Source organism: Pelophylax lessonae (assembly GCF_965119305.1).
Source record: "Pelophylax lessonae genome assembly, chromosome: 12".
Classification (NCBI taxonomy): Eukaryota; Metazoa; Chordata; class Amphibia; order Anura; family Ranidae; genus Pelophylax; species Pelophylax lessonae.
The window spans coordinates 58525295-58545938 of record NC_138779.1 but is presented as its reverse complement, the minus strand read 5'-3'; the positions used below and the strand labels follow the sequence as shown (position 1 = coordinate 58545938).

Sequence of the window (20644 nt, the reverse complement as noted above, 5' to 3'; positions counted from 1 at the left end):
ACTGGATGGGGGTGGCATATAAACTCCCCCCCCCCCCCTGGTGGTGGAGGGACGCACAGAGGTGTGAATGAGGCCCCAGGGAGGGGCAGGAGGTAACATCCCTCCACCCAGATCCCTGCAGCTTTGGAGAGGTCCATGGGGTGAGAATATTGTCCAGCGGACCCCTGATTGGTCGGTGTGTGAGAAGCCCCTCCCCTCTATACACCTGCGGAGTTCGGTTCCGCACTAGCTGCACAGAACGCCGTCTCCTAGCAACCCGTCGGGCTCACGTGACCGGCCAGCTCCCACTACTCCTCGCCTCCTTGTCAGGGGATGGGGGGTCACATGACGGAGAGCCCCGCCCACTGATCGCTGGACTCGGGGGGAGCCGACATGGAGCTACCTGCTGTCAGCCTGAAGGTACCCGGATGAGGGAAGGGGGGCTGGTATTGGGGGTGTACAGAGTTCAGGGAAAGTTTGTATAAAGTTTAGAAGTCGGTTGGAGCTCCGTGTGTGCAGAAAAGAGGAACAACAACAACAGGGAATACACCGAGCAAGAGGAAGGACGGCGCCGGGGACTTAGACTGGGGGTATAATAATAGGGGGACAGACTGGGGGTGTATAATAATAGGAGGACAGACTGGGGGGTATAATAATGGAAGGACAGACTGGGGGGTGTATAATAATAGGAGGACAGACTGGGGGGTATAATAATGAAAGGACAGACTGGGGGGGTATAATAATAGGAGGACAGACTGGGGGGTATAATAATGAAAGGACAGACTGGGGGGGGGTATAATAATAGGACAGACAGGGGGGTGTATAATAATAGGAGGACAGACTGGGGGGTGTATAATAATGAAAGGACAGACTGGGGGGTGTATAATAATAGGAGGACAGACTGGGGGGTATAATAATGAAAGGACAGACTGGGGGGGTATAATAATAGGAGGACAGACTGGGGGGTATAATAATGAAAGGACAGACTGGGGGGTATAATAATAGGAGGACAGACTGGGGGGTATAATAATGAAAGGACAGACTGGGGGGTATAATAATAGGACAGACAGGGGGGTGTATAATAATAGGAGGACAGACTGGGGGGTGTATAATAAAGGAAGGACAGACTGGGGGGTGTATAATAATAGGAGGACAGACTGGGGGGGTATAATAATAGGACAGACAGGGGGGTGTATAATAATGGAAGGACAGACGGGGGGGTGTATAATAAAGGAAGGACAGACTGGGGGTGTATAATAATGGAAGGACAGACTGGGGGGTGTATAATAATGGAAGAAAAGACTGGGGGCTGTATAATAATGGAAGGACAGACTGGGGGGTGTATAATAATGGAAGGACAGACTGGGGGGGGGGGGTATAATAATAGGACAAACTGGGGGGTATAATAATGGAAGGACAAACTGGGGGGTGTATAATAATGGAAGGACAGACTGGGGGTGTATAATAATAGAAGGACAGACTGGGGGTGTATAATAATAGGAGGACAGAATGGGGGTGTATAATAATGGAAGGACAGACTGGGGGGTGTATAATAATGGAAGGACAGACTGGGGGTGTATAATAATGGAAGAAAAGACTGGGGGCTGTATAATAATGGAAGGACAGACTGGGGGGTGTATAATAATGGAAGGACAGACTGGGGGGGGGGGGTATAATAATAGGACAAACTGGGGGGTATAATAATGGAAGGACAAACTGGGGGGTGTATAATAATGGAAGGACAGACTGGGGGTGTATAATAATAGAAGGACAGACTGGGGGTGTATAATAATAGGAGGACAGAATGGGGGTGTATAATAATGGAAGAAAAGACTGGGGGGTGTATAATAATGGAAGGACAGACTGGGGGGTATAATAATAGAAGAACAGACTGGGGGGTGTATAATAAAGGAAGGACAGACTGGGGGGTGTATAATAATGGAAGGACAGACTGGGGGGTGTATAATAATGAAAGGACAGACTGGGGGGTGTATAATAATGAAAGGACAGACTGGGGGGTGTATAATAATGGAAGGACAGACTGGGGGGTGTATAATAATGGAAGGACAGACTGAGGGGTGTATAATAATAGAAGGACAGACTGGGGGGTATAATAATAGAAGAACAGACTGGGGGGTGTATAATAAAGGAAGGACAGACTGGGGGGTGTATAATAATGGAAGGACAGACTGGGGGGTGTATAATAATGAAAGGACAGACTGGGGGGTGTATAATAATGGAAGGACAGACTGGGGGGTGTATAATAATGAAAGGACAGACTGGGGGGTGTATAATAATGAAAGGACAGACTGGGGGGTGTATAATAATGAAAGGACAGACTGGGGGGTGTATAATAATGGAAGGACAGACTGAGGGGTGTATAATAATAGGAGGACAGACTGGGGGGTGTATAATAAAGGAAGGACAGACTGGGGGTGTATAATAAAGGAAGGACAGACTGGGGGGTGTATAATAATAGAAGGACAGACTGGGGGGTGTATAATAATAGAAGGACAGACTGGGGGGTGTATAATAATAGAAGGACAGACTGGGGGGTGTATAATAAAGGAAGGACAGACTGGGGGGTGTATAATAATGGAAGAAAAGACTGGGGGCTGTATAATAATGGAAGGACAGACTGGGGGGTGTATAATAAAGGAAGGACAGACTGGGGGGTGTATAATAAAGGAAGGACAGACTGGGGGTGTATAATAAAGGAAGGACAGACTGGGGGGTGTATAATAATAGAAGGACAGACTGGGGGGTGTATAATAATAGAAGGACAGACTGGGGGGTGTATAATAATAGAAGGACAGACTGGGGGGTGTATAATAAAGGAAGGACAGACTGGGGGGTGTATAATAATGGAAGGACAGACTGGGGTGTATAAAAATAGGACAGACTGGGGGTTCAAGGGTAAAGGGGGGTGTACTGGGAGGTATACAGCTGTAGCCACAACTTTTGAGAAAGTCACGAATATTAATTTTCACAAAGTCTGCTGTGTATAATAATAGAAGGACAGACTGGGGGGTGTATAATAATGGAAGGACAGACTGGGGGGGTGTATAATAATAGAAGGACAGACTGGGGGGTGTATAATAATAGAAGGACAGACTGGGGGGTGTATAATAATAGAAGGACAGACTGGGGGGTGTATAATAATAGAAGGACAGACTGGGGGGTGTATAATAATAGAAGGACAGACTGGGGGGTGTATAATAATAGAAGGACAGACTGGGGGGTGTATAATAATGGAAGGACAGACTGGGGGGTGTATAATAATAGGACAGACTGGGGGGTGTATAATAATCGAAGAACAGACTGGGGGGTGTATAATAATAGAAGGACAGACTGGGGGGTATAATAATAGAAGAACAGACTGGGGGGTGTATAATAATGGAAGGACAGACTGGGGGGTGTATAATAATGGAAGGACAGACTGGGGGGTGTATAATAATGAAAGGACAGACTGGGGGGGTATAATAATAGGACAGACTGGGGGGTGTATAATAATAGGAGGACAGACTGGGGGGTGTATAATAATGGAAGGACAGACTGGGGGGTGTATAATAATGGAAGGACAGACTGGGGGGTGTATAATAATAGGAGGACAGACTGGGGGGTGTATAATAATGGAAGAACAGACTGGGGGGTGTATAATAATGGAAGGACAGACTGGGGGGTGTATAATAAAGGAAGGACAGACTGGGGGGTGTATAATAAAGGAAGGACAGACTGGGGGGTGTATAATAATGGAAGGACAGACTGGGGTGTATAAAAATAGGACAGACTGGGGGTTCAAGGGTAAAGGGGGGTGTACTGGGAGGTATACAGCTGTAGCCACAACTTTTGAGAAAGTCACGAATATTAATTTTCACAAAGTCTGCTGCTTCAGTGTTTTTAGATCTTTTAGTCAGATGTTATTATGGGATACTGAAGTATAATTACAAGCATTTCATAAGTGTCAAAGGCTTTTATTGACAATTACATGAAGTTTATGCAAAGAGTCAATATTTGCAGTGTTGACCCTTCTTTTTCAAGACCTCTGCCATTCGCCCTGGCATGCTGCCTGCCAACTTCTGGGCCACATCCTGACTGATGGCAGCCCATTCTTGTATAATCAATGCTTGGAGTTTGTCAGAACTTGTGGGGTTTTTGTTCGCCCACCTCTAGAGGATTGACCACATGTTCTCAATGGGATTAAGGTCTGGGGAGTTTCCTGGCCATGGACCTAAAATTTAGATGTTTTGTTCCCCATGCCACTTAGTTATCACTTTTGCTTTATGGCAAAGTGCTCCATCCTGCTGGAAAAGGCATTGTTTGTCACCACACTGTTCTTGGATGGTTGGGAGAAGTTGCTCTCGGAGGATGTTTTTGTACCATTCTTTATTCATGGCTGTGTTCTTAGGCAAAATTGTGAATGAGTCCACTCCCTTGGCTGAGAAGAAACCGCACACATGAATGGTCTCAGGATGCTTTACTGTTGTCATGATACAGGACTGATGGTAGCGCTCACCTTTTCTTCTCAGGACAAGGCTTTTCTGCATGCCCCAGACAATCGAAAAGGAGATTCATCAGAGAAAATAACTTTACCCCAGTCCTCAGCAGTCCAATCCCTGTGCTTATTGCAGAATATCAGTCTGTCCCTGATGTTTTTCCTGGAGAGAAGCGGCTTCTTTGCTGCCCTTCTTGACACCAGGCCACCCTCCAAAAGTCTTCTCCTCAATGTGTGTGCAAATGTACTCACACCTGCCTACTGCCATTCCTGAGCAAGCTCTGCACTGGTGGTGCCCGATCTCGCAGCTGAATCACCTGTAGGAGACGGTCCTGGCCCTTACTGGACATTCTTGGCTTCCCTGAATCCTTCTTCACAAATGCAGTGGAAATGTTTGTTATGGGATTAAGTAAATTTTTATGGCAAAGAGGGACTTTGCAATTATTTGATATTCATCTGATCACTCTTCATAACTTTCTGGAGTGTATGCAAATTGCCATCATAAGAAATGAGGCACTAAGAATGAATATTTGTGTCATTTTAAAAACTTTTGGTCACAACTGTACACTGGTATTGGAAGGCATGTACAGGTGGGGTATTCTAAAGCAGGAGTCACCAAACTTTCTTAACAAAGGGCCAGACTATGGCCATTGGGAGTAGAAGGTAAGTAAAGGGAGTAAAAGGTCCTGACACCAGTGGGAAAGAAATAATGCACCATCGTTTGTTTCAGATGAAGTAATTGCACTCATTATTGGTGTCATTGGGAAAAAATAGTGCCCAATCGTTGATGTCATTGGGGAGGAAGAGTGCCCAATGGTTGTTGTCGCTGTGGCGGAAGAGTGCCCAATGGTTGTTGTCGCTGTGGCGGAAGAGTGCCCAATGGTTGTTGTCGCTGTGGCGGAAGAGTGCCCAATGGTTGTTGTCGCTGTGGCGGAAGAGTGCCCAATGGTTGGTGTCGCTGTGGCGGAAGAGTGCCCAATGGTTGTTGTCGCTGTGGCGGAAGAGTGCCCAATGGTTGTTGTCGCTGTGGCGGAAGAGTGCCCAATGGTTGTTGTCGCTGTGGCGGAAGAGTGCCCAATGGTTGTTGTCGCTGTGGCGGAAGAGTGCCCAATGGTTGTTGTCGCTGTGGCGGAAGAGTGCCCAATGGTTGGTGTCGTTGTGGCGGAAGAGTGCCCAATGGTTGGTGTCGTTGTGGCGGAAGAGTGCCCAATGGTTGGTGTCGTTGTGGCGGAAGAGTGCCCAATGGTTGGTGTCGCTAGGGAGGAAGAGTGCCCAATGGTTGGTGTCGCTGGGGAGGAAGCGTGCCCAATGGTTGAGCCCCATTGTTGGTGTCATTGGTTGAAATTGTGCCCTAAGGGCTAGATAAAAATCAAGCAAAGGGCCACAGTTTGGAGACCACTGTTCTAAAGCATTGGCTGTGAGCTATAGGGGGGCCTCAAATGTGGCCCCAGATATCCACTCACTGGCTACTTTATTAGGTACACCTGTTCAGTTGCTTGGTAACAGATATTGCTAATTAGCCAATCACATGGCAGAAACTCAATGCATTTAGACATCTAGACGTGGTGAAGATGACTTGCTGAAGTTTAAGCCGAGCATTAAAATTGGGAAGAAAGGGGATTCAAGTGACTTTGAACGTGGCATGTTTGTTGGTATCATACATGCTGGACTAAGTATTTAAAAAACTGCTGATCTACTGGGATTTTCACATAAAACCATCTCTTAGGGTTTACAGAGAATGGTCTGAAAAAGAGAAAAAAATCCAGTGAGCGGCAGTTTTGATGCGGAAAATGCCTTGTTGATGTCAGAGGAGAATGGGCAGACAAGTTTGAGATGATAGAAAGGCAACAGTAACTCAATAACCGTTTGTTGCTAGATGCAGAGTGTGAATTCTCTGGTGTAGTGAGGCTCCTCTAGATGGAGGGTGTATATTCCCCGGTGTAGTGAGGCTCCTCTAGATGGAGGGTGTGAATTCCCTGGTGTAGTAATGCTCCTCTAGATGCAGGGTGTGGATTCCCCGGTGTAGTGCGGCTCCTCTAGATGCAGGGTGTGAATTCCCCGGTGTAGTGAGGCTCCTCTAGATGGAGGGTGTATATTCCCCGGTGTAGTGAGGCTCCTCCTAGATGCAGGGTGTGAATTCCCTGGTGTAGTAATGCTCCTCTAGATGCAGGGTGTGAATTCCCCGGTGTAGTGAGGCTCCTCTAGATGCAGGGTGTGGATTCCCCAGTGTAGTGAGGCTCCTCCTAGATGGAGGGTGTAGATTCCCCGGTGTAGTGAGGCTCCTCTAGATGGAGGGTGTGGATTCCCTGGTGTAGTGAGGCTCCTCTAGATGCAGGGTGTGGATTCCCCGGTGTAGTGAGGCTCCTCTAGATGGAGGGTGTGGATTCCCTGGTGTAGTGAGGCTCCTCTAGATGCAGGGTGTGGATTCCCCGGTGTAGGGAGGCTCCTCTAGATGAAGGGTGTGGATTCCCTGGTGTAGTGAGGCTCCTCTAGATGCAGGGTGTGGATTCCCCGGTGTAGTGAGGCTCCTCTAGATGGAGGGTGTGGATTCCCCGGTGTAGTGAGGCTCCTCTAGATGGAGGGTGTGGATTCCCCGGTGTAGTGAGGCTCCTCCTAGATGGAGGGTGTGGATTCCCCGGTGTAGTGAGGCTCCTCCTAGATGCAGGGTGTGGATTCCCGGTGTAGTGAGGCTCCTCCTAGATGGAGGGTGTGGATTCCCCGGTGTAGTGAGGCTCCTCTAGATGCAGGGTGTGGATTTCCCGGTGTCGTGAGGCTCCTCTAGATGCAGGGTGTGGATTCCCCGGTGTAGTGAGGCTCCTCTAGATGCAGGGTGTGGATTCCCCGGTGTAGTGAGGTTCCTCCTAGATGCAGGGTGTAGATTCCCCGGTGTAGTGAGGCTCCTCTAGATGGAGGGTGTGGATTCCCCGGTGTAGTGAGGCTCCTCTAGATGCAGGGTGTGGATTCCCGGTGTAGTGAGGCTCCTCTAGATGGAGGGTGTGGATTCCCCGATGTAGTGAGGTTCCTCTAGATGCAGGGTGTAGATTCCCCGGTGTAGTGAGGCTCCTCTAGATGGAGGGTGTGGATTCCCCGGTGTAGTGAGGCTCCTCTAGATGGAGGGTGTGGATTCCCCGGTGTAGTGAGGCTCCTCTAGATGGAGGGTGTGGATTCCCCGGTGTAGTGAGGCTCCTCTAGATGGAGGGTGTGGATTCCCCGGTGTAGTGAGGCTCCTCTAGATGGAGGGTGTGGATTCCCCGGTATAGTGAGGCTCCTCTAGATGGAGGGTGTAGATTCCCCGGTGTAGTGAGGCTCCTCTAGATGCAGGTTGTGGATTCCCCGGTGTAGTGAGGCTCCTCTAAATGCAGAGTGTGAATTCCCCGGTGTAGTGAGGCTCCTCTAGATGGAGGGTGTGGATTCCCCGGTGTAGTGAGGCTCCTCTAGATGCAGGGTGTGGATTCCCCGGTGTAGTGAGGCTCCTCTAGATGGAGGGTGTAGATTCCCCGGTGTAGTGAGGCTCCTTTTAGATGCAGGTTGTGGATTCCCCGGTGTAGTGAGGCTCCTCTACATGGAGGGTGTGGATTCCCCGGTGTAGTGAGGCTCCTCTAGATGCAGGGTGTGGATTCCCCGGTGTAGTGAGGCTCCTCTAGATGGAGGGTGTGGATTCCCCGGTGTAGTGAGGCTCCTCTAGATGGACGGTGTGGATTCCCCGGTGTAGTGAAGCTCCTCTAGATGGAGGGTGTGGATTCCCCGGTGTAGTGAGGCTCCTCTAGATGGAGGGTGTGGATTCCCCGGTGTAGTGAGGCTCCTCTAGATGGAGGGTGTAGATTCCCCGGTGTAGTGAGGCTCCTCTAGATGGAGGGTGTGGATTTCCCGTTGTAGTGAGGCTCCTCTAGATGGAGGGTGTGGATCCCCCGGTGTAGTGAGGCTCCTCTAGATGGAGGGTGTGGATTCCCTGGTGTAGTGAGGCTCCTCTAGATGGAGGGTGTGGATTCCCCGGTGTAGTGAGGCTCCTCTAGATGCAGGGTGTGGATTCCCCGGTGTAGTGAGGCTCCTCTAGATGGAGGGTGTGGATTCCCCGGTGTAGTGAGGCTCCTCTAGATGGAGGGTGTGGATTCCCTGGTGTAGTGAGGCTCCTCTAGATGGAGGGTGTGGATTCCCCGGTATAGTGAGGCTCCTCTAGATGCAGGGTGTGGATTCCCCGGTGTAGTGAGGCTCCTCTAGATGGAGGGTGTGGATTCCCCTGTATAGTGAGGCTCCTCTAGATGCAGGGTGTGGATTCCCCGGTGTAGTGAGGCTCCTCTAGATGCAGGGTGTGGATTCCCCAGTGTAGTGAGGCTTCTCTAGATGGAGGGTGTGGATTCCCCCGGTGTAGTGAGGCTCCTCTAGGTGCAGGGTGTGGATTCCCCTGTATAGTGAGGCTCCTCTAGATGCAGGGTGTGGATTCCCCGGTGTAGTGAGGCTCCTCTAGGTGCTGAGTGCAGATTCTTTGGTGTTATGAGGCTCCTCTAGATGCAGTATGAGAGGGTTATTATATAGAAGGTCACTGACTAACCAGTCCTACACCAATATTCAGGTTCACCATCCTGAAATGAGCAATGAGTGTATAGACTGGAATGTAGTGGAGGAGGGGGTTGGGTACGCTGGGTTGCATTGTACAGAACTTTCTGGTCCCTTGCTGTCCATGTCTGACATCTTTGCTTGCAGAGTCTGTCTGTCCTTGCAATACCATTAATGCACAGTATGAAGAAATCATTTTGGTGACCGGTTGTATCCCCCACTTCTTTACCAGGAATGATACTCTGCATACATGAAAGATTCAGGTGTATGGAAAGAGAATGATGGTCGGGTTGTTGGGATCTCATGGTCGCAGACAGAGTCAGAAAGCAGTCAGTTCAGCTGGAGATGTTGCTTGCTGCATTTAGTTGTTTATATCATCTGTCCTGGGCACTGTGCCATTATGGGAGCTTGCCAAGAGCGGGCTGACTAGCTGTCTGGGAAGTTTATGTAGAAATGTAGATTAGGGTTGTTTTTCCTTCATAGAGCACAAGCCAACCTCTAGGGTTACCACGTTTGCGTCAGATGGGGGCCAAGAAGCTGGATGCTTTAATTGCTTTCTAGAACCTGGACAGGTCTTCATACATTTTTCCATACTGTACAGTTAGGTGCAAACATGCAGGTTGTGGGTTAGGCAGGTTTGCTGAGTTTCTGTGTCACTGATGGGAACAGGGAGCTGAGCTGTTGGACCACCATTGGGAGTGGAAGGGAGCAGGGTGACCAGAGCTGCTAAGTTGCTGTGTAAAGAACGGAGCTGAGCTTGTAGGAAGGTGCATGGAGGGGAGCTAAGCTGCTTGGTCACTGCTGGGAGGAGGAGCAGTGGAAACTGAGCTTCTGTGTTGTAATTTCTGAGAGGAGGAGCTGAGCTGCTGAGTCACTGCTGGGAGAGGGAGCTAGACTGCTTAACCATTTTATCAAAGATGATGATAACATTTTGGATTTACTAATGCTTCAAAGCAGAACTCCAGGTGGATAAAAGAGTAGAAGGAAAAAAAAAATAACTTTAATCCTGCGCAGTAATACCTCTCTGCCACTAGACGTCACAAGTATTCCAGGTTGAATGAGTGCCAACGCCATTTTAGCCCTCCTCCTCTAAGTCTAGACTATAGGCCAGGGGTCTCCAAACTTTCTAAACAAAGGGCCGGTTTACTGTCTTTCAGACTTTTCAGAGGGGCCTGGATGAGGGCCATTGGGAGTAGAAAATGTCCTGGTGTCCAGTGTGTGTAAACAATGCCCCATTGTTGGTGTCAGTGGAAGGACTAATGATCCATTTTTGGTGTCAGTGGAAGGACTAGCGCCCAGGGGAGGGCTGGCAGCCTTAGGCCTGGGGGGCAAATCTAGTCAAGTGGCCCGTTGAACCACCGAATCAGCTCACCATCCATGCCCATCTGGTTTTTATAGCGGGTATTGATGTTGTTATGAAACAAGACCAATATGACCCCGATCTCGTTAAAGAGCCGATGCCGCGGCTCATTGCACATGTGATTGGCTGTGTCCAATCACAGTGGATCATGTGTAAAATGTGGAGAGCCAGATCAGTGGCATCTCCTCGCAGGGGAGACCTGTACAGATAATCAGAGCACAGCATTACAGTGCAGCCTCAGCAATGCCCAGCAAGTGACGCCAATCAGTGCTACCTTTCAGTGCCTGCTCATCAGTGCAGCCCATCATTGCATCAGTGCCACCTATTAGTGCCCCATATTAGTGTCTCCACATCAGTGCCACCTAGAAAAATGTTTTAACCACTTCTGGAGCGGACGATTTTCCCCCTTAATGACCAGGCCATTTTTTGCGATTCGGCACTGCGTTATTTTAATGGACAATTGCGTGGTCGTGCGATGCTGTAACCAAATAAAATTGATATCCTTTTTTTCCTCACAAACAGAGCTTTCTTTTGGTGGTATTTGATCACCTGTGCGATTTTTATTTTTTGTGCTATAAACAAAAAAATGTGACAATTCTGAAAAAAACAATATTTTTCACATTCTGCTATATAACATTCACAATAATAATAAAAAAAATTAAAAATCAAAACTTTTTTATAATTTTAGGCCAATTTGTATTCTGCTACATATTTTTGGTAAAAAATAAATCCCAATAAGTGTATATTGATTGGTTTGCGCAAAAGTTATCGTTTCTACAAACTAGGGGAAAGATTTATGTCATGTTTATTCTTTACTAGTATTGGCAATTTGGCAGCGATAAGCGATTTTTTGCAGGACTGCAACATTGCGGCGGACAGATCGGACACCTAACTGACATTGTAGACACGATAACTTTTGCGCAAACCAATCAAAATACGCTTATTGGGATTTATTTTTTACCAAAAATATGTAGCAGAATACAAATTGGCCTAAAATTATGAAACAAAAAAATAAAAATCGCAGAGGTGATCAAATACCACCAACAGAAAGCTCTGTTTGTGGGGAAAAAGGACATCAATTGTATTTGGGTACAGCGTCGCCCGACCGCACAATTGTCAGTTAAAATAACGCAGTGCCGAATCGCAAAAAATGGCCTGGTCATTAAGGGGGGGAATCCTTCCGGTCCAGAAGTGGTTTTAAAGGACATACAGCGAGGACTGTACATCCAGTGGAGATCTAAATACTGGGCTCCATACATAAAAGTGAAAAGGAAAAAACAGCACACGTCCCATAGTAATCAGAGTGTCCATTGTAGAAGTCCAGGATAGTGAAGGCCATGTCAGACCAGCAATCCTCTAAAACTCACCAGTAACAAACCACTTACCTTTTCCTATGGAGTGGCTCCCTCACTGGATCAGTGAAATGTCGCTCTTTGCTTCCAAGTAAGTGAGTGAACTTCTACAGCATTTAGACCCAGCAAAGGAGCACTTCTATCAGTGGTTTGTCTTGGGATTTATCATTAGTAGCAGAAACACTCATTTGACATGGGGCTTAAGAGGAGCAGGAAAGTCTGACTGGTTTCTATGGCCAACAAGAACAGTTCTTTGTGAGCTGGGTACTAAGACTTAGAAACACCACTCAAAGCCAGGAAAACAACTCTCAGTTGCAGACTGCCTAACACAAACTCATCCAAAAGCATGCATATGCAGGATTAGGAAAGCACTGTGCACTCCCGACTAGACAACTTTAAACTTACCCGCCCACACTGGAGACAGCCCGTGTGATGTGAAGAGAATGTGTGGGCGGGCACAGGAAGAGAGGGGCGGGAGGAGGCAGAGCAGATCTGTTCTCTCATTTCTACAGAGGAGGGGGGCTTTGCTCCGTAAGAATGGAACACAAACAATCTCAGTCCTGTGTGACAGGTACAGCTAACATCCCTGTCACAGGACATATCGCCGGCTCGCAGCTGCAGTGGAAGATAGAGACATTCTTTTCACTGCTCCTCCACTCTGTAACCCTGCCAGAGCCACCCGAGCAGCAGCACCCGGTCAGCTCCGACACATGCACAGTCCTGAGCTGCCTGTACAGCGGCCCATTTTACAGGGAATCAGAGCGGCCTGGGGGGAAATTGCCACTTTGCCCCCTGGCCCAGCCCGCCCCTGCTAGCGCCCCATTGTTGGTGTCAGTGGAAGGACTAATGCCCCATTGTTGGTGTCAGTGGAAGGACTAGCGCCCCATTGTTGGTGTCAGTGGAAGGACTAGTGCCCCAATGTTTGTGTCAGTTGAGGAAAAGTGCCCCATAGTTGGTGTCGTTGGAGGAAAAGTGCCCCATTGTTGGTGTCGGTTGGAGGAATAGTGCCCCGTTGTTGGTGTCGGTTGGAGGAATAGTGCCCCATAGTTGGTGTCGGTTGGAGGAATAGTGCCCCATAGTTGGTGTCGGTTGGAGGAATAGTGCCCCGTTGTTGGTGTCGGTTGGAGGAATAGTGCCCCGTTGTTGGAGGAATAGTGCCCCATAGTTGGTGTCGGTTGGAGGAATAGTGCCCCGTTGTTGGTGTCGGTTGGAGGAATAGTGTCCCATTGTTGGAGGAATAGTGCCCCATTGTTGGTGTCGGTTGGAGGAATAGTGCCCCATTGTTGGTGTCGGTTGGAGGAATAGTGCCCCATTGTTGGAGGAATAGTGCCCCATTGTTGGAGGAATAGTGCCCCATTGTTGGAGGAATAGTGCCCCATTGTTGGTGTCGGTTGGAGGAATAGTGCCCCATTGTTGCAGGAATAGTGCCCCGTTGTTGGTGTCGGTTGGAGGAATAGTGCCCCGTTGTTGGTGTCGGTTGGAGGAATAGTGTCCCGTTGTTGGTGTCGGTTGGAGGAATAGTGCCCCGTTGTTGGTGTCGGTTGGAGGAATAGTGCCCCATTGTTGGAGGAATAGTGCCCCATTGTTGGTGTCGGTTGGAGGAATAGTGCCCCATTGTTGGAGGAATAGTGCCCCATTGTTGGTGTCGGTTGGAGGAATAGTGCCCCGTTGTTGGAATCGGTTGGAGGAATAGTGCCCCATTGTTGGTGTCGGTTGGAGGAATAGTGCCCCGTTGTTGGTGTCGGTTGGAGGAATAGTGTCCCATTGCTGGTGTCGGTTGGAGGAATAGTGTCCCATTGCTGGTGTCGGTTGGAGGAATAGTGCCCCATTGTTGGAGGAATAGTGCCCCGTTGTTGGTGTCGGTTGGAGGAATAGTGCCCCGTTGTTGGTGTCGGTTGGAGGAATAGTGTCCCGTTGTTGGTGTCGGTTGGAGGAATAGTGCCCCGTTGTTGGTGTCGGTTGGAGGAATAGTGCCCCATTGTTGGAGGAATAGTGCCCCATTGTTGGTGTCGGTTGGAGGAATAGTGCCCCATTGTTGGAGGAATAGTGCCCCATTGTTGGTGTCGGTTGGAGGAATAGTGCCCCGTTGTTGGAATCGGTTGGAGGAATAGTGCCCCATTGTTGGTGTCGGTTGGAGGAATAGTGCCCCGTTGTTGGTGTCGGTTGGAGGAATAGTGTCCCATTGCTGGTGTCGGTTGGAGGAATAGTACCCCATTGTTGGAGGAATAGTGCCCCATTGTTGGAGGAATAGTGCCCCATTGTTGGTGTCGGTTGGAGGAATAGTGCCCCATTGTTTGAGGAATAGTGCCCCATTGTTGGTGTCGGTTGGAGGAATAGTGCCCCATTGTTGGTGTCGGTTGGAGGAATAGTGCCCCGTTGTTGGTGTCGGTTGGAGGAATAGTGCCCTATTGTTGGTGTCGGTTGGAGGAATAGTGCCCCATTGTTGGTGTCAATAGAAGAAATTCTGCCCCATCATTAAGCTTTATACACACTATTAGTTTTTTTTTTTTTGTTCAACCCAGCAGGCTGAATGAAAAAAACCTGAAGAGCTCGGGAGGAGCCACTGTACTAACTGTGCAATGTTAGTACAGCGATCTCCCCCACTGAACTATTGTGTTCTGACAGGGGGACGCCTCCTGCAAGAACACTCGAGTCAGCTCTCTTAGCCATTGGCTGAGTGCGCTGATCAGATACCGATCGGCAGGCCTTTTTTGGTTCAGCCCCATTTGACAGAAGCCGGCCGCATGAGTGACAGAAATTGCTCAATCCTTAATGAACTCCTAGCAACCTCTGGAGGAACCCTAGGGTTTCATGGAACCCCGGTTCAGAAACCCTGCTCCAAAAACATGCTGATAGGCTAATTGGTTCCTGACTAAAATGGCCCTAGTATGTACAAGTATGAATGTGAGTTAGGGACCGTAGATTGTAAGCTCCTTGAGGGTAGGTACTGTTATGTATGTATAAATACACTATATTACCAAAAGTATTGGGACGCCTGCCTTTATACACACATGCACTTTATTGGCATCCCAGTCTTAGTCCGTAGGATTGAATATTGGGTTGGCCCACCCTTTGCAGCTATAACAGCTTCAACTCTTCTGGAAAGGCTGTCCACAAGGTTTAGGAGTGTCTATGGGAAAGTTTGACCATTCTTCCAAAAGAACATTTGTGAGGTCAGGCACTGATGTTGGACAAGAAGGCCTGGCTTGCAGTCTCCGCTCTAATTCATCCCAAAGGTGTTATATTGGGTTGAGATCAGGACACTAGGGGGGCGTGGCCGGACCGGGCATGTGAGCAGACCTAGCTCACGGAGCTCCCAGTTTTAATCCTGCAATCTCATCCTTCCCCGGCCGGACGATCGTGAATTGTGGACCGATATTCCTTAGGAAAGTGCCCTGAGTCAGTTGCTGCCTCTGGATGCCGGATGGGTGACGGATAACCTGAGGTCCGGGACCGTGGGGAGAGCTCCACTCCGCCGGATTGCAATCGGCTGCCATCCTGCCCTTACCTTACATCATCTGGCTCCAGCTCGCCTAGGGGGGACTCTCCTTCATCACTGCTGCTGGTATTTGGCTGTATTTTCCGTGGGGGACCACGATCCGCGGAGATCCGGGCTGAGGCCTAGCTTTCAGTTGAAGCCGCGGCCTTTCCTACGGCGGGCGGCCGAACGCGGCGGCGCCTTGGCGGACGTGGATCCGGTGAGCTGTTGCCCCTATTTCTTTGGCCTGTAGCTCTTCCTGACCTGCCCATCGCCCTTGACCCACACAGACTCTGTTGCCGCTCTGCATGTCCCGCTCGGGCGCAGCCATGACCAGAGGGAGCAAGCAAAAGGATGGCCCTGTCCCTGGCTCGGCCGGCCAGGAGGGTGCCGGCCTTGGGACTCCGCAGCAATCATCCCGTGGCCCTGACAGGCAGAAGGACATGGGCACAAAGCCCAAAACAGTGCGCTCAGGGGGAAAAGACAGTGCTGGTGACATTCTGCTATATGCTAAGAAGCTGTGCGACCTCCCGGGCACAAGCGAGGTGACGACTCCACCCTTGGCAGGGGCACGGGTACCCGGGGACATTCAGCAGGGTGCGGGGGGGGTGGAGGTACCTGAGCAGTCTGAGTTCAGTGATGAGCTGGAGGGAGACTTGCTGGCGGGGACTCAGCCCACCCTGAGTCGCATTCTTCAGGCTGTGCAGCAATGCACAGCCTCCGTGAACATTGTCAAGGACAGACTGGGGGGTCTCACAGAGGAAGTAGCCCTATTGCGTCAGGATTTACAAAAAATGCGGGAACGCACCACAGCTGCCGAAAGTCGCATCTGTGACTTGGGAGATCAGGACACTCCGCAGGCAAATCAAGTTCCTTAACCCCAATCTCGCTCATCCATGTTTTTATGGACCTTGCTTTGTGCAGTGGTGCGCAGTCATGTTGGAACAGGAAGGGGCCATCCCCAAATTATTCCCACAAGGTTGGGAGCATGAAATTGTCCAAAATCTCTTGTTATGCTAACGCATTAGGAGTTCTCTTCACTGGAACTAAGGGGCCAAGCCCAACCCCTGAAAAACAACCCCACACCATACTCCCCACCCCCCACCACCACGAAATGATTTGGACCAGTGCACAAAGCAAAGTCCATAAAGACATGGAGGAGCGAGTGAATGGATTCATTCCATTTTGGAATAAGGCTGTAACATAACAAAAAGCTCTGTTTAATTGACTAAGCTTTATATAGTATCTCACAAAAGTGAGTACACCCCTCACAATTTTGTAAATATTTTATTATATCTTTTCATGTGACAACACTGAAGAAATGACACTTTTGAGTAGTGATTGTACAGCTTGTATAACAGTGTAAATTTGCTGTCCCCTCAAAATAACTCAACACACAGCCATTAATGTCTAAACCACTGGCAACAAAAGTGAGTACACCTCTAAGTGAAAATATCCAAATTGGGCCCAAAGTGTAAATATTCTGTGTGGCCACCATTACTTTCCAGCACTGCCTTAACCCTCTTGGGCATGGAGTTCACCAGAGCTTCACAGGTTGCGACTGGAGTCCTCTTCCACTCCTCCATGATGACATCACAGAGCTGGTGGATGTTAGAGACCTTGCGCTCCTCCACCTTCCATTTGAGGATGCCCCACAGATGCTCAATAGGGTTTAGGTCTGGAGATGCTTGGCCAGTCCATCACCTTTACCCTCAGCTTCTTTAGCAAGGCAGTGGTCCCCTTGGAGGTGTGTTTGGGGTCGTTATCATGTTGGAATACTGCCCTGTGGCCCAGTCTCCGAAGGGAGGGGATCATGCTCTGCTTCATTATGTCACAGTACATGTTGGCATTCATGGTTCCCTCAATGAACTGTAGCTCCTCAGTGTCGGCAGCACTCATGCAGCCCCAGACCATGACACTCCCAGCACCATGCTTGACTGTCGGTAAGACACACTTGTCTTTGTACTCCTCACCTGGTTGCCGCCACACACGCTTGACTCCATCTGAACCAAATAAGTTCATCTTGGGTTCATCAGACCCCAGGACATGGTTCCAGTAATCCATGTCTTTAGTCTGCTTGTCTTCAGCAAACTGTTTGCGGGCTTTCTTGTTTATCATCTTTAGAAGAGGCTTCCTTCAGGAACGACAGCCATGCAGACCAATTTGATGCAGTGTGCGGCATATGGTCTGAGCACTGACAGGCTGACCTCCCACCCCTTTAACCTCTGCAGCAATGCTGGCAGCACTCATTTGTCTATTGCCTCGTACACACGCAACGATTATTGGCAGACCGATCGTCCGACTTTTGTCCAGAGTGGTGTTTTGTTGGTTGGAATGTGCCTAGACTGCACACAAATTTTCTCGGCCAACAAAAATCAACTTCAGAAGTGATGTCATGTGATGGTTTACTTTCCGTGTGTTTTTTCTTCTCTGAGCATGCCCAGTCTTGCTCATCAGATTTTTCTCTGCCGAAATCTGTGCTAACTGAGGAACAATCAGCCGTTGTGTTGACGGCCAACAAAAATTTTATAGCCTGCACACCAGATTTTTTCCCGTCGGAGTCGGTTGTCGGAAGCATCATACTAACAAGCCGAAAATCGGCCGATCGGACGTTGGCCGAAAATTCCCGGCCAATAATCAATGCGTGTGTACAGGGCATATTTCCCAAAGACAACCTCTGGATATGATGCTGAGCACATGCACTCAACTTCTTTGGTCGCCCATGGTGAGGCCTGTTCTGAGTGGAACCTGTCCTGTTAAACGGCTGTATGGTCTTGGCCACCGTGCTGCAGCTCAGTTTCAGGGTCTTGGCAATCTTCTTATAGCCTAGGCCACCTTTTATGTAGAGCAACAATTCTTTTTTTTTTTTTTTTTTCCAGATCCTCAGAGAGTTCTTTGCCATGAGGTGCCATGTTGAACTTCCAGTGACCAGTAGATAACCCCAAATTTAACACATCTGCTCCCCATTCACACCTGAGACCTTGTAACAATAACAAGTCACATGACACGGTAGGGAAAATGGCTAATTGGGCCCAATTTGGACATTTTCACTTAGGGGTGTACTCACTTTTGTTGCCAGTGGTTTAGACATTAATGGCTGTGTGTTGAGTTATTTTAAGGGGACAGCAAATTTACACTGTTATACAAGCTGTACACTCACTACTTTACATTGTAGCAAAGTGTCATTTCTTCAGTGTTGTCACATGAAAAGATATAATAAAATATTTTAAAAAATGTGAGGGGTGTTCTCACTTTTGTGAGCTATTGTAAGTACCTATAATAAATAAAAATACAAAGCTTTCTGTGAATGGACAGAGAGAGGAGGAGCTGGAAAACAACAAGGTGGCTGCTGTGTAAGAGATGTGCCGGTCTCTGGTTGGAGCACTGAAAGTATTGCACAAGCTATTCTACCAGTTCTCAATGAACGTATGAATTGTAAATAAAGGGCAGCGATCCAGGGGGTGCCAAACACTCCCCGAGATTTAACTTTTTATATTCCAGCGCATTAAAAAAAAAAAAAAAAGTTCTTCATTAAACTATATAGCAGGGGTGGCGAACACGCGGCTCTCGAGCCGCATGCGGCTCCCGGCCGAACTGAATGCGGCTCTTTGCCTCTTATAGTATACTGTGGCTGAATCCCTCTCCTGGCCAATCAGGGAGCGGGTCCTCCCGCTTCCTGATTGGCCGAAAGGCAAACACCGTGCCATTGGACGAGGAGGAGGCGCTGGGGGAGGACTGAAGACTCGGAGACGCGGGGAGCCGGGGACTGAAGAGAAGCTGCGTGAGGTAAGTGCGGGGGATCGCTGGCACTCTGCAATCATTGGGGTCAATGTGTGGCTGGCACTCTGCGATTATTTGGGGCAATGTGTGGCTGGCACTCTGCGAGTATTGGGGGCAGTGTGTGGCTGGCACTCTGCGATTATTGGGGGCAATGTGTGGCTGGCACTCTGCGATTATTGGGGGCAATGCTGTGGCTGGCACTCTGCGATTATTGGGGGCAATGTGTGGCTGGCACTCTGCAATCATTGGGGGCAATGTGTGGCTGGCACTCTGCAATCATTGGGGGCAATGTGTGGCTGGCACGCAATGTGTGGCTGGCACTCTGCTATCATTGGGGGTAATGTGTGGCTGGCACTCTGCAATCATTGGGGGCAATGCTGTGGCTGGCACTCTGCGATCATTGGGGGCAATGTGTGGCTGGCACTCTGCGATTATTGGGGGCAATGCTGTGGCTGGCACTCTGCGATTATTGGGGGCAGTGTGTGGCTGGCACTCTGCGATCATTGGGGGCAATGCTGTGGCTGGCACTCTGCAATCATTGGGGGCAGTGTGTGGCTGGCACTCTGCGATTATTGGGGGCAATGCTGTGGCTGGCACTCTGCGATCATTGGGGGCAATGCTGTGGCTGGCACTCTGCAATCATTGGGGGCAGTGTGTGGCTGGCACTCTGCGATTATTGGGGGCAATGCTGTGGCTGGCACTCTGCAATCATTGGGGGCAGTGTGTGGCTGGCACTCTGCGATCATTGGGGGCAATGCTGTGGCTGGCACTCTGCAATCATTGGGGGCAATGTGTGGCTGGCACTCTGCGATCATTGGCAGGTCACTGCGTGGTGTGGCTCTCTGACTCTCACAGTTTAAAATTTTGGCTCCTTTTGTCGAACTTGTTCGCCACCCCTGCTATATAGTTTTCCTCAAATTGAATCCTGAAGAGCAAAATGGTGACCTACCTGTGACCTGCGTCATTTTAGGATATCGCCGAATGCAGAGAGAATGACTGCTAAGTAACTGGAATCAAACAGAAGCTTGAAAAGGAGTGACCTAAAGCAGGACTCCGGGATAAGCAACAACTGTCTAAATATAAACATCCCTATATTTCACTCCTGGAATCTTGGTGTGCTTTGTGTATTTCTTCCAGATCTGTGCAGTAATCCAGTGGGAGGAGTTCCCTGTAATAAAGACCGCTCACTGCTGCTCTCTTTTCTTGTGCAGGATGACCGGTCTTGTCTCCACCCATCCTGTAGTTTTCTGTAGGCAGCCTTTAGTGGGTGGAGCCAGATTGGCCCCTCCCACAGTGGTGCTTCCTGCACAGTCTGTACAGCACACGGATGATGTCACCACTACATTTTACAAGGTAATATCTAGGTTTTCAAAAACCTTTGGTGCACACAAAGTGGGTTTTTAGCATTTGTGACTATAGAGGAATATGATTAAATGAGCGTTTTTGCACTTGGGGTTCAGCTTTAAATTCCAGTTCAGATAATAAACTTGTATCTCTTCTTCCCTCAGGCAATCGTCTACGTTCATTGGTTGCTGACAATGTTGTAAGTATTCTTAGGCCGGTCTTCAATCATGTAAAGCCTAGCTAGTGTTAAAATAACAGGTATACTATATGTGCAGAATCGGGGTTCCGTATGTAGTTTGTAA

At 49.1% G+C, this 20644-nt stretch overlaps 1 protein-coding gene across 1 annotated transcript in view; it reads left to right on the top strand.

Annotated features, from left to right (window-relative positions):
* Positions 1-259: 259 nt before the first annotated feature.
* Positions 260-20644, top strand: part of AGTRAP (angiotensin II receptor associated protein) — a 36076-nt gene continuing 15691 nt past the window's right edge. The window contains exons 1-2 of the mRNA XM_082273552.1: positions 260-399; positions 20507-20541. Of these exons, the coding sequence (XP_082129678.1) occupies positions 373-399; positions 20507-20541 (62 nt within the window). The 5' untranslated portion in view covers positions 260-372. The remainder of the gene's footprint in view (positions 400-20506; positions 20542-20644) is intronic.